General features: G+C 41.2%; 3 protein-coding genes across 4 annotated transcripts; 1 reads left to right on the top strand and 2 right to left on the bottom strand.

The window, feature by feature from the left end:
* Nucleotides 1-1,230: 1,230 nt before the first annotated feature.
* Nucleotides 1,231-9,848, bottom strand: LOC120450790 (14-3-3 protein zeta). 2 transcript variants are annotated; one of them, XM_039634078.2, is made up of 7 exons: nt 9,724-9,848; nt 4,963-5,117; nt 4,528-4,641; nt 4,291-4,417; nt 3,549-3,672; nt 2,926-3,089; nt 1,231-2,241 (listed from the first exon to the last, which is right to left on the bottom strand). In XM_039634078.2, exons 2-7 carry the CDS (start codon nt 5,022-5,024, stop codon nt 2,086-2,088), a joined length of 747 nt encoding a protein of 248 aa, XP_039490012.1. In that variant the 5' UTR covers nt 5,025-5,117; nt 9,724-9,848; the 3' UTR covers nt 1,231-2,085. The 2 variants fall into 2 exon arrangements, with proteins under 2 accessions (XP_039490012.1, XP_039489927.1); XM_039633993.2 differs by lacking the exon at nt 2,926-3,089 and adding an exon at nt 3,270-3,433 and having other exon boundaries at nt 9,724-9,845.
* A 2-nt stretch (nt 9,849-9,850) lies between these two features.
* LOC120450727 (mRNA turnover protein 4 homolog) lies at nt 9,851-10,946 on the top strand. Its single transcript, XM_039633866.2, has 3 exons — nt 9,851-10,003; nt 10,069-10,316; nt 10,378-10,946. Exons 1-3 carry the CDS (start codon nt 9,976-9,978, stop codon nt 10,870-10,872), a joined length of 771 nt encoding a protein of 256 aa, XP_039489800.1. The 5' UTR covers nt 9,851-9,975; the 3' UTR covers nt 10,873-10,946.
* On the bottom strand, nt 10,887-12,525 carry LOC120450614 (transcription factor AP-1). The gene is given in 2 exon segments (XM_039633788.2): nt 10,887-12,199; nt 12,303-12,525. A coding segment is annotated over 1 exon segment (1,098 nt). The 5' UTR covers nt 12,176-12,199; nt 12,303-12,525; the 3' UTR covers nt 10,887-11,077.
* Between the last annotated feature and the right edge of the window lie 430 nt (nt 12,526-12,955).

Here is a 12,955-nt window from a genome sequence, read left to right as displayed (position 1 = left end):
GCTAACGTAACATTGATCTACAAATATTTGAATAAAAACTCTTTTGGTTGGTTTTTGTATTATTTATTTAATTTTTTGTTTTTTTTTTTGTTGGTAATTAAGAAACTGTAATTTCAATAAACTTAAATATTCCACTCATACATCAATCTTTACCTCTGTTATATGCATACAATTTACGCCTACATCCGGTTTAATTTTCATCTGGTTGTTATTATTTTTCGGTTTCATGAATGTATTGCAGTTTCACAATATTATTATTTCATGATCTGGGACTCGATTTATTAGCGTTGCGGCAAAGGTGTTTCTTTTATTTAAATATATATTTTTTTGGTTTGCTTTTTTTATATTCCTCACATTCATAATATAGCGATAAATTCAATTGCGAAAATATACATTTACTTTTATCATACATACATATGTTCTGTATGCTGGACAATAATATATTTTCTTTCAATACACATGCAAAGTTTTCTTGTATTTAAATTAAAAATTTGAATAGTTTAGTTCACAATATTTATGTATTTTGATTCGATCTTCATTTAGATTCCGTTTTTAGTTTTTCCATTTCTGATTTGCAGGCTGCAATTGTCATAGATTGAAGAAGTCGACCACGTTTTTGAACGATAATAAAACAGCTAAGTAAGAATCGCCAGATTTTAGGAACAATTTGAGGCTGTTTCTTTGTTGGGGAAACGCTTCTCTGGGCTTAAACGTACAAATGTACTTCAAAAAGTTACACCACCCAACTAACGCAAAAATGGGGAATTGGGCAGACATTGGGCACAATAAAACTCGTGCCTTCGCCATGTTGCACACTAAAAAAAAATGTAAGTGGACTTCCGCTAGGGGATCATAGACTTGATTTCGTTCGCAAAATTCATTTGACAGACAGTTGGTTATATGTATGTATTATATGAGTTATGCTTTTCACAATTGTTTATACCAAGAAAAAACAACAAAGAAATTGCAATTGTAGATTTAACCCTTTTGTTTTATGTAAGACATGTATAAAAAATAGCAATGAACAATTATATATTTTCTGTATTTTTCCGTTCTCGCCACGTTCATTTAACAGATATGGTTCCTGACTCATGGGACTAGAACCGATTTCCGCACGTGCATTATAAATGCAGCCCTGTCTATGTGTGTCTGTGTGTGCTTCTGTTTGTGTGTGTGGGGGAGGTTGAAAAACGAAAAGTGAACCAATTTCGAAATGAAGTAAACGTAAAATGGGAAACTAGGTTTTTTGGTTTTATTTGTTTAGAAAAAGAATTACAAATAATACATAAGTTTGTTTTTATTTTTGTTTTTCTCATTTGGTTCGCTTGGTTGTTGTTGCTGTTGCTGTATCTTTTGCAGTTGTTTCTGTTGCCATACGAAAATTAAATAATTAATTTGGACTCTTGCAAAAAACGTATAATAACCGATTATCTCATTTCATTTCTTGTGTATACAGTTAGGAATATTATTTATTTGTTTGTTTGTTTTGTAAAGAGGAAATCCACACGAGTCACCGCCAGGGCGAACAAATTCGGAGCATCTAGAGTTTGGCCGTTTCGATCGGGAAAAAACACACACAATTACGAATTATCTGCTAGATTAATTTGATTTAAAATCCGGAAAAATCATACCAAACTCCCAAATAGTCCGCATTTGTTTAGCCCTCACAGCGATGCTGTATTTTTCTGTATTTCTTAAGCAGTTGCAGATCTTAAGCTACATTTGAGTCGGATTGGCCGGCATCTGTCCAAGCATTTGACCATCTGTATACTAGGTTCGGTTGCAACCGGAGCCCGGCTAAAAACTACCCGTGACAATCGGGAAAACGGCCTTAAATGCCGGCCCATCGGCCCCAAATGAACTGTGAAGCATTCTGCCCTCAATTCGTATGTTAATGTCTCAAATGTTCGCGCTCTTTGCCTGCCTGCTGCTCTCGCCTGGATTATCGTTTCATTTCAAATTGTTTTGCTTTGCTGGTTGCGTTTTATAATATTTGTTTCTCTTTGTTGTTTCTGGTTTTTGTTTGTTTGTATTACTGAATAATATTTGCATAGTCAAAAAGGAAACATTTGCTTAGTTGTTTGGTTAGTTGTCGCCGCCCTCCTGTGGCTCAGCTTCGTCGCCTTGGGTGTCGGACGTCCAGAGAGTCAGGTTGTCCCTCAACAGCTGCATGATGAGTGTCGAGTCCTTGTAGGAGTCCTCGTTCAGTGTGTCCAGCTCGGCTATCGCATCATCGAACGCCTGGGTGGCGGGTCAAAAAAGGTTACTTTAGTATAAATTCTCTGAGGTTTTGGATTAAAGGAAATGTTTGGCAAGGCGAATGCAAGTTGGTAGAACAAAAGCATTTTCAAAGTTGCGTTAGGTTCATTCATAATTGGCTTCACTAAACAACTTTATAAAACTGAATTCTAAGGCAAATCGTGTAAATCAAAATAAAAATAACAAAACAGTTTTGTTGACCTTAACAAAATAAAAACGAAAAGTGTTCACCAGCAAAGGCTGCATGTAAATTATTTCACAGGCAAAGTTTTTCGTATTTCTCATGCAATTCGAGGGGGAAAATATAAGGATGGAGTGATATACATATTGTGCTTCAAAAAGTTTGTAATCTCAGTAAAATAGTTGCAAAGGTAGCTTAAAGTGTAAAAAGTTGTACTTCTTTAAAGTCGATATAAGGGATTCCCAATTGGTTTATTTTTTTTTAGCTTCATAAAATTGCACATGTTTTATTCTCAAACTTTTGAAACGCTTTGGTGTAATGTATATCTATTCGTCGGGTTAAAGCTCATTTAGTTGGTTAATTAGTCGCTGGATATCTTACTCAGTTTAGTTACTAACAACAACAATTTGTATCATTGGGTGATTAGTATTCGTAAGCGAATTATTAAGTTTACACAGAAGATACATGTATAAGTTGAACTGAACCTGTTTAGCTAAGTGACAAGCCCTCGCTGGTGAATTGATAATTTCGTAATAGAAGACGGAAAAGTTGAGAGCAAGACCTAATCTGATTGGATGTGTGGGCTGCATTTTGGTTTTTGCAATATCGAACGCCTCCTGATAGGCATTTTTCGAGTCCTCAACGACGGCTTAACGATTTACACATGAATCAGTTATGTAAAAAAGTAAGAAACAAAACCAAATGTTAGGAAACCATTTAAAAGTAAACAGAAAACTTCTTAAGTATCGATGGATAGTGACTTTGTGTGCCTTTTGCTCGCTTGCCATACATTTCGTTTAATCGAGCCAAGTCTCAGTGTGTTATTAACCTGTTTAGCCAATTGGCAAGCTTTGTCTGGTGAGTTCAAAATCTCATAGTAGAAGACTGAGAAGTTAAGGGCCAGACCCAAACGGATGGGATGTGTTGGCTGCATTTTACCCTTGCTAATGTCAAATGCATCCTGGTAAGCGGTTTGCGAGTCATCGACAACGGCTGTGTTTTGCAAGAATATTTGTAGTTTGGTTTATAAAGATTTTGATATTGTACAATTCGGGTGTACAATTCAAGCGTAGGATGTTTTTGTTGGAGTGCTTTACAAGATACTTACTGTTGCGTGCGTCTCCTGTGGCAACCTCGGCTAAATACCTGTAGTAATCACCCTTCATCTTCAGGTAGAACACCTTGCTCTCGGGATTGCTGGCTTTTGGAATAAGGTATTTGTCCAGAAGTCCCTGTAAGCAAAGGAAACAATCACTTCAATTAATCTCATATCAATTTCGGATCCCAAACGCAACAATTAACCAAGTAAGCCGCCTGGCTTTTTGTAAACCCTGTTCTGCCACATTTTTCATTTAAAAATCCATCAAGCACCAGTTAAGTTTAATCCAATATGAAAGACCCAATCAAAGGAAAGCGAATGGGGAAACCCCGAGTTCAACCCTGGCCATGGTCTATTTTCTGATCCGTGAACGCCAATATAAATTCCATATACACACAAGGCAGAACCTCTGTGTGTGGGGGAAAATGGAAAATGTTCATTTTAAAAATAGATTTATTGATTGTAACAAATTTTTATATTTCACTAGAGCAAGTAGGAAAACCAGAAAACTGGGCCCATCCCCTGGAAAACCCACCGAACCATCCAAACAACACCCTCGACAGCTGAGCTGGCCAAGGGCGGAGGGGATAATATATATATGTAGGCGGTTGACAGGTTTGCCATCTTCATCACCGTCAATTCAGATGAACACCCAAGTGAGTTGTGGGTATGAAAATAATTAGATGGACCAATTACAACCCCATAAATCCTTCAGAAAGAGACTTGCGCAGAATTGCGGACCACCACTTACCAAAACTTCGTAGCAGATTTCCCTCAGCTCCTTCTCCACACGCTCTCTGTACTCACGGGCGAGCTGCTGTTTTCTAGCGGATGCTTCGGTTTTCTGCTCAATGGAGGAGATGACACGCCACGATGACCTGGTTTGGACATGTTAAACACACCCGGAGAAGGGGAAGAAACATACAGCTTAGTACTTGAACTTCAATTTATAGTGCGACATTAATCAAGCGGTGATTGATTGACTCACCTGCGGGCACCGACCACATTTTTGTAGGCAACGGAGAGCAGATTTCTTTCCTCATTTGAGAGCTCAACGCCAGTCTCTGTGACGGACTTCATGGCCTGGGCCATGTCATCGTAACTGCATAGAGAACATTCCATTAGTAATTTGAAATATTTAGTCTAGCAGATTACAAGAATGGTTTTATTTCATTTTTAACTGTAAACTAGATACCTTAATTGCTTTATCTCAAAGCAATTAAATCTATTTTAAAAATTGTATGTTTACTGCCATTCCAGTTCTTACAACTCCCAAAAATATAAAGATTTTCTTATGACATTTGTTTTTTTATAATTATGATCAACTGCGCAGGCACAATGATAACTTTTGCCAAATGAGTTCATAGTGTTCTTTTGAAGTTTTGGGAGGTTGATGAACCTTATTATAGGAGGAACCACTTACCGTTCTGACTGCTCGGCCAGTTTAGCCTTCTGGACCAGCTCTTCCTTATCGACTGTCGACATTTTGTTTGATTTTTTTTTTGGGTTACTTCACAAAACTAATAAAATACGCCACACAGTTCGATATGCCCCTCAAAAGTTGCTAACAATGGCTTTCTGCAATAAATTAGAACGTTAATAGGAGTATTAGTGGGTTTTTTCAGCAAAGGAGAAATGTAGGTGAGGCAACCTTAAGCCGTTATCTGGTCTAACGGTTCTCGGCTGTGAGCTCTTTACAAACACCTGACTGACTAACAGAGTTCTGTTGCGGATTACCTGACTGTTATATTTAGCTAAAATTCCACATCCACCAGCAGTTGCACAACACTGCGAATTTTTGTTTGACTGTAAATTCTGAGGAGTCAACTGCCATATAAGATCACCCCTTATAAGGGATAATGGACGTTATAAGAAATTTCATGTTTTGGTTCGATTAATATTTATGCTTTAAATTTAATTGAAGGCCGCGACCAATTCCATATTCATTAGCTTTGAAAGGCATTTAAAAGATGTTTGGTTTTACTTTATGTTTAGGTATTCCCCCGAACGATTAAAAATATTTTGAATGGTTTAGAATGGTAATAAAAGCTCTTAGAATGATTATGATAGATTTAATATTGCATTTTATGTATGACAGTTATATATTATTCGAAAATTCAGACACGTCCAATATACCCGCAATGCACTTGCGCGAGTATTTCTAGGTAAGTTGTACGAATTTAGTTTGTTGTCATGCTTCCGCTGGACGAAAGTGTTGGATTCAAAGCTGCGATGACTCATGCACTCGCATCAGGTCTTTATTGACTAATCGCTGACGTAATGGCTAATTTAAATGGGAAAAGGCCAGCGACAAAAGTAATGTACCACTGGACATGGCCGCACGTGTGTCAACTATGCAACTATTGGAAGCCCAGTTTATGGGTTGTGGAAGGCCGAAGGTGGAAAGAGAGTATCTGGCAGATAGATGTGAAAAAATACAAGTTCGACAACAGCGATAAAAATAAACCATGAATAAAAAGAGAGAGGGAGAAATGGAGCACAAGTCGGCCCGCCTTAATGCGTTTTTATATATTTTTGTGTGTGTGCCAAAGATAGAAATTTATGTACGTGCATAAAGACAGTCTGTTTGTGTTCCCCGTACGTACAGTGACGCACTCAATTACTTGCCCACTCGGAGAACTTCTATCGTATCGATTAAACGTGCAGTAATTATTGGAAAGCAAACAGAAAGAACTAAATAAAAACACAGGAATGCAGGAGACAACCATTAATCCCTTCACACGTAATCCAATTATTATTCCTTGCGATAGGATCATCCAAACTTTCAATGTAGGACCAATTTCCGGCTTGTATTTTCAAAGGGACGTTAAGAAAGGAAAATCGATTAATTTCCGCTCGACCTGGAGAAAGCTTGGGAACTAGCACTGCCAGGGACGAGGGGTGAAAATGCATATGGGCGTTGCTGGTATTTTTATACAACTGGTGGCTCTGGCTCTGGACAAAATAAAAATGTTTTGTTCGCCCGCCGAACGGAAACCTCGAAAACCAAGCACAAGAATGCCAGCTAATGCAGCCAGCCGATGATAGAAATGGAAGATCTCAACACATCGGCGTCATAAAAGCACCACCAACAATCCCACAAATACCACGTTCAATTGGATTTACAGTCCAGCTTCGCTAGCAGCGACCGCAAAATGTAGCAATTGAACAGTTCCAAATCTAAATATTACACTACTTTTACATTTAAATGATTAGATGGAGAGATGAAAAGCTTCTCTAAACATTGTTTGAAAACCTATAGAAATGGTCTTTGCTGAAGCTAAAAACTAGTTTTAGAGACCCAGTAACATTTGCACAAGCAATTATAAATGCTGAGTTCTGCGCAGTTGTCTAAAAAGCAACCAATTGAGGTTTAAACCATATGAAAAACACAGCTTTTATTTGTGATGCGATTGACTGTCAAATTGAAAAAGCATTGACCCTTTGTCAAAACAAAGGGCGGCGGGGCGTGGCGGAAAGATGGAGGGGGAAGGGGTGCGGTCTGCCGACGCGTTTTTAGGTCAATTGAAATGCTTTCTGGCTGTGTTCGGCAAATTCCAAAACATTAAGCCAGGCGTAACGTAAATTAACGTAACACTCCCCTAAATGGTCACAAACATGTTTGTAGTTTTTATCGGATAAATCAAAGGAGGAAAAAACTTGTTTCAACCACGCAGATTGCTCATCTGCTTGAACGAATAAATGGTAAGAAGGGGTAGGGAAAAACAGGTGGGAGGGTATCTCGAAGTCTTAGATAGACTTCAGTGGACGGTTAAACACCCATATGGTCGGGCTAATTCCGGGGCTAGAAAACCCAGCTAAATCCGTGTCGGATGGATACTTAGGTACTTTAAACTCTATCTGCGCCGGCCGACAGCATGCGCAGTAGCTCAAGAACCCCACAAGCCCCCAGAGCCCGCAGAACCCGAGCCCGAACAAGAACCCAATCCCCGTTGATGTAGAAATTCCTCTACACTGTAGATACCGCTACTACGGCTCTACATGGGGCGAAAAAGTTACTAACTTTTATGGGGGCTGTGTGCGTGCGGTTCTGCGTGTGTTGGTGCGTTCTGGGTGGTGGTGGGGATGGGTGAGATGATGTTGGTGGTGGTGGTAATGGTGGTGGGGATGGGTGAGATGATGTTGGTGGGGCCGCCAATCGTGTTTCCAAGTGCGGCGCTACAAAATTATAAAAATAATCGAGAGAAAGGGGGAGCGTGGTGGGAGGGAGGGAGAGAGCGGAGAACGCTGCAGAGAGAGGCCGAAATGTATCTACCACAGGCGGCTGCCAAGTGTGTTGAGTTTGGCGAGGAAACCCACCTAACCGCGTGTCCCCATCCAAGTTGATATATATATATCTATCTTGGCGTACTGTGTATACATATAGCTGGCTATATATGCGTAAATATAGAAGTCGGCTATGTCCGCCGCCTACAACTTAACCGATAAACTGCTGATGCGATGAGAAATACGAAGCTACAAGCGAATCTCACCGCATCACATACATGCACCAATACTCGGGCAAATTGGGAATGTTCTTTTCTTTCATTTTTTTTTTTTTTTTTTTGCACAAATTTACACTTTATTCTTTTGCGTAGAATTTTTTTTGGCTTCGGATCGATGCCGATGGAGGTATTTCGATTTTTCTGCGGGCCGAAGTATAGATGCATGTAAGTGATTACTCATAGGCGGCATTACACGTGTTTTTCCTTCGGATATTTTAGCAATTTTTCGTTTTATAATTTCATACACATACTGGCAGGCGCACACACATGAATACAAGGCACTCTGGGCCAGCAAAAATGTTACTTACATTCTCGATTAACTGAAACTGAAACGACAACGAACACTACCAACGAACGAATGAGAATGACGGACGGCAAAGGTTGCACACATTCGCCGCGCCGCTGTATCTGTGTTTCTGCGCTCTCTCCCCACGCACACTCTCGCAGGGCACATGCGCCGCCGCAGAATGAGAGGGAGCATACGGATTGGCGCATGTGAGAGCGAGAAAGCGCGACAAGTGAGAGAACTTCAGGGTTGCCAACCTGCTGTATAAATTAATGTTGCCAGGTGTGCAGGTAAAACTTAGAAACCAAACTTTCAGATACAATATACTAATTAATAGCCGTCTTAGAACTTGTAGATAGAGAGCTTTAAAAAGAGACAGCTTTTATTGTCAAGTCTCCCCGTGTTACCATCGATCTATGGAGTAATAACTTATAGTTCGTTTCCAACCTGTTGAAACTTTCTAGCGCTTATCTCTCTGCCAGATTACGCTTTTATCTTGACTTTATGGCCTCCACAAGACGGAAACTAATCGGGTGATGTATGCCATTAATAAGGGGGTGGCGGTAAATTGCCTTAATTCTAATTTGGATTTCATTGAATTGGTGCACTCACACATAAAATGAAATATCCACGCACCTATGTTTTTCGTGAGGTGAGCCAGGGCCTACGATTGTGAGCCTGAAGTTACGGCGATGATTTTACACTAAAGTTGTAGTTCTACTGTCAATATGAGAAAATGCTACAAATTTAAAATATATTTTTTTGACTTTTTACTGATGTTTTTAATGATACAGCTAGGATGTTCTTGCTCTATGTATACTATATTTCTAAATATTTTAAAAGATATTTAATAATTTAAGATGATTTTGTATTTATCTAGCATAAAGTGTCATTAATTTGAAAAGCAAGGCCCTGATAGGAGAATAAGTATATTCGAATTTTCAAAATAATTGCATAGTGTGTTGCATTTCGAAACGTGGATGGAGAAGACATGCTCACGCGCCCATCTCTACATTTTACTACAGCTCACAAAGAACAAGACGGAGAAAATTACGTCATCGGCGTCCTATTTGGTTGCGGTAATGAAAAATTGTAATGGGATTTTCGCAAGGCCAGTACCGCACGCAATCAAATGTAGAGAGCCCCACGACCAGGTGGCATCCAATTAGGAAGCCAACGAATCGATAAAGTGTGTGGGCGCACTTATTCGGTGAAAATTTTATCCGCCGACAATATGGCGGTCGCAAGCCGACACACGACGCACTAGGTGAAACTACTCACTGTGCCTGGGATTTTAAGCGAATTTCGAAAATATGCGTAATCCTTGGGCTTTCAGCTATCGACTTTTGACTTAGTTTTAAACGAGCAAGCACTTATTAATTAGTTAATTCACCTCTTACGGCTCGGACGTGAAGGTTCTTCTTCTTCTCTACGCGCAGCTGTGTTGAAAAACGTGGAAAGCTGAAGTAGGGATGGGCCCGCAAGAATTTTCCAACTCGCGCGGTGCGAAATTCCGATACACGCTAGAGCTATCGATTGTTGGTTAGGCACATTTACCGTCTCTAGAAGACCGCACGTGTTTACGTTCCGTGGGAAATATTCTTAGTTTCTGTTAAGAAAACGTTGCATTTTAAAGGATACAGACATGCCGCGCTCCAAACGTGATAAGAAAGGTGAGAGTTTGGATTGTAATAATTTCGATTTTTGCTTATAATGTGTGCTAATCTTCTTCCTATAGTTTCCCTGACCAAAACCGACCGAAAGGGTCTGGCTTGGAAGCAGCGCATTGTGGACGACATTCGCTTCTGCGTGGGCAAATACCCGAATATATTCGTTTTCCAAGTTCAGAACATGAGGAATAGCTTGCTGAAGGATCTGCGACAGGAGTGGAAAAAGAATTCGCGTTTTATTTTTGGCAAGAATCGTGTTATGCAGATTGGCTTGGGTCGCAAGAAAAGCGAGGAAGTGGAGCCGGAGTTGCACAAGGTAATTGGGATTAAGTAGATTTAAAATATATCACAAACTAATCATCGCCAATGTTTATTAGCTGTCCAAGCGATTAACTGGCCAGGTGGGACTTCTTTTCACTGACAAATCCAAGGAGGAAGTCCTGGAATGGGCCGAAAACTACTGGGCTGTAGAATACGCACGCAGTGGCTTTGTGGCCACAGAAACGGTTACCCTGCCAGCTGGTCCCCTGGAGGACTTCGCCCACTCAATGGAGCCGCATCTGCGTTCCCTGGGTCTGCCCACTAAACTGGAGAAGGGTATCGTTACTCTGTACAGTGACTACACGGTTTGCGAGGAGGGTAAAGTACTAACACCCGAGCAGGCGAGAATCCTCAAGCTAGTGGGCAAGCCCATGGCCAAATTCCGGCTGACCATGAAGTGCTCTTGGACCAAAAGCGAGGGCTTCCAGCTGCATGTCGAGGATGATTTGAACGACGAGGAACAGGCTGATAGCGCAATGGAAGAGGAGGCAGAGGCCGAGGCCATGGATGACAACGACGACGATGATGACGAGGAGGAGGATGATGAATAAATTAGTTTTAAGCGTAGAATTAATTTTTTTATGTATATATCAAGTGCAGAAAATATACGTATATTTTTAAATTACATTACATATTATCTTACGTTCAACACAGATAATACTTTATTAACAGTAACCTATTCTAATATCTAAGTAAACAAAACACTTAAGAAGCATTTCAGATATTGCAGCTAAAACCAAAGAAAGGCACAAACCCTCAGGTTGCATCGTCCGCGAGGATGTAGAGCACCAGAGGCCGTTCATTTTCGCTATCCTCCTCCAGGAGATCGCTGTTAGTTATGGAAATATCCTGGGAGGCCGAGACCTCCAGCTCCAAGGCACAGGAGCTAGTACTTGAAAAAAATTCCAGAGGCATTGACTGCTCAGGAACCTCACGATTCGACGAGGTGGTTTCAGTTTCCAGTGCAACGTCCTCCTCTCCGGTTGACAACTCTAAATGTTATTGATCTGTTGAGTTTGGCGGCACTGTGCAGCCCGCGGCAATGTGCTCGATCACTTGCTGCTTCAGCTGCGCCACATGGTCCTTGAGGTTTTTCACGATGCTCGCCAGGTCAACGTTCTCGCCTTTGAGTACTTTCACGCGATCCTCCAGTTTTGAGATGCGCTCCAACTTACGCTTGCGGCACTTGGAGGCGGCCACGCGGTTGCGTTGCCTCTTGCGCTCCAGCTTGATCTTCTCCTGCGTTTCCATGTCGATGGGACTAACGGTGGGCGAGCCGGCTTGATTGACGGGCTCGTCCTTGATCACCGAAAAGCCTTCGGACACGCCGTAGGTAAAGGTTCCTCCGCTGATGCCATTGTTCACCGCCGTCATGGCTGTCCCAGTTGTGTTATTGGCGGCGGAGTTGACAGCCGGAAAGGCCTGCGAGTTTGTGTGCAGATTCTTTAGGGCCTCCTCGAATCCCCTGCCGAAGTCCTCCTGCTCCACGGTAACGGGTCCCGCCTTGGTGGGGAAAACTTTGCCCGGTTGCGGTGTCTGTATGAGATTGTTGGACAGCAGGATCTTCTCCAAATCGGGTGTATTGACCGTCTTGGCCTGCAGATCCGGTGAGTTGATGACCAGTGGGGCGAAGATGCGCTTGTTCTTGGCACCCTTGCTGTTCAGATCCAGGGAGCCGGGACGCTTGTTAGGATTAGGGGTGGATGTGCTCAGGTTCGGCGATTGAAAGTCCAGCGACATGGGGCCTTCTTCTCCGACGGGCTCGGTTTTGGGTACGATCTGAATGGCAGCTGCTCCGGAACTGCCAGCATTTGGGTTACTTAAATTCGCAGCAGCGGAAACGGGGGTTTTCATGTTTGCTCAAGCAATGACGTCAAGCTGATTCGGATTAAATAAAAGAGAGGAAACGGTATAAACACAATCTGATAAAAACTCGTTTCGCGATGAGTCATGCGAATAACTCGCTCTTCTTCTTACTCACCAGTGGGTGGGAACTTTGTTTGCAGAATTTGATTTGAATTTGACACAATCTGTACTTTTGTGTTCGCTGACTTCTGTTTTGCCACTGCCTAATCACCGGTTTTATCGGGCACTTAATCTTTTGAATTTTTGTTTTTTTTTTCCGCTTAATATATTTACGAAAATATTTATTACGCGTAAGGTTGTTTTCAGAGTGGCTGCTAGAGCTGGTACAAATGTCGATGATTATTCGACATTGCTATCGACAGTGAACGTGGAGAGCATTATTTGAAACAATGGGTAGCATTGACTAAATCAAGTGGGTAGCGGGGACTCAAACCAATCCAGGCAGCACTTAAATTTAAAATCAAATCTAAGCCGTTAATAATATATAACATATATTTGTATACATATATTTTTAACTTTTATTGAAACGTTATGAAAGGCGAATGTGAACAAGATCTTCCCTAGTCTTCCATATCTTATTTGCAGTTTTCTTGTGGTCTGGCAGTGAAAGCAGATGCAATAGATCTCTTTATCAGTCCTGGGCGACGGTAAATAGGAAAGGAAATAGGTTTTTCAGTCTGACTATGGAGATGTTTTCGCTCTTTAGGAACGAAGAACTGCCCAGAAGAATCCATTATGTGGGAGAGGCAGGGAAAGCCTTGATGCTCA

The sequence above is a fragment of the Drosophila santomea genome, chromosome 2L (genome assembly GCF_016746245.2).
Source record: "Drosophila santomea strain STO CAGO 1482 chromosome 2L, Prin_Dsan_1.1, whole genome shotgun sequence".
Taxonomy (NCBI): Eukaryota; Metazoa; Arthropoda; class Insecta; order Diptera; family Drosophilidae; genus Drosophila; species Drosophila santomea.
This window is presented reverse-complemented; position numbering and strand designations above follow the sequence as displayed.

Bases quoted from the DNA above. Each gene is read 5' to 3' on its own strand.
- LOC120450727 (XM_039633866.2), top strand. From the start codon at position 9,976: ATGCCGCGCTCCAAACGTGATAAGAAAG. The intron at 10,004-10,068 runs GTGAGAGTTTGG...TTCTTCCTATAG, and splicing joins CTCCAAACGTGATAAGAAAG to TTTCCCTGACCAAAACCGAC. The intron at 10,317-10,377 runs GTAATTGGGATT...AATGTTTATTAG, and splicing joins TGGAGCCGGAGTTGCACAAG to CTGTCCAAGCGATTAACTGG.
- LOC120450790 (XM_039634078.2), bottom strand. From the start codon at position 5,024: ATGTCGACAGTCGATAAGGAAGAGCTGGTCCAGAAGGCTAAACTGGCC. The intron at 4,642-4,962 runs GTAAGTGGTTCC...TTCTCTATGCAG, and splicing joins CTGGCCGAGCAGTCAGAACG to TTACGATGACATGGCCCAGG. The intron at 2,242-2,925 runs GTTCAGTTCAAC...CCCGCCACCCAG, and splicing joins CTTGTCACTTAGCTAAACAG to GCGTTCGATGATGCGATAGC.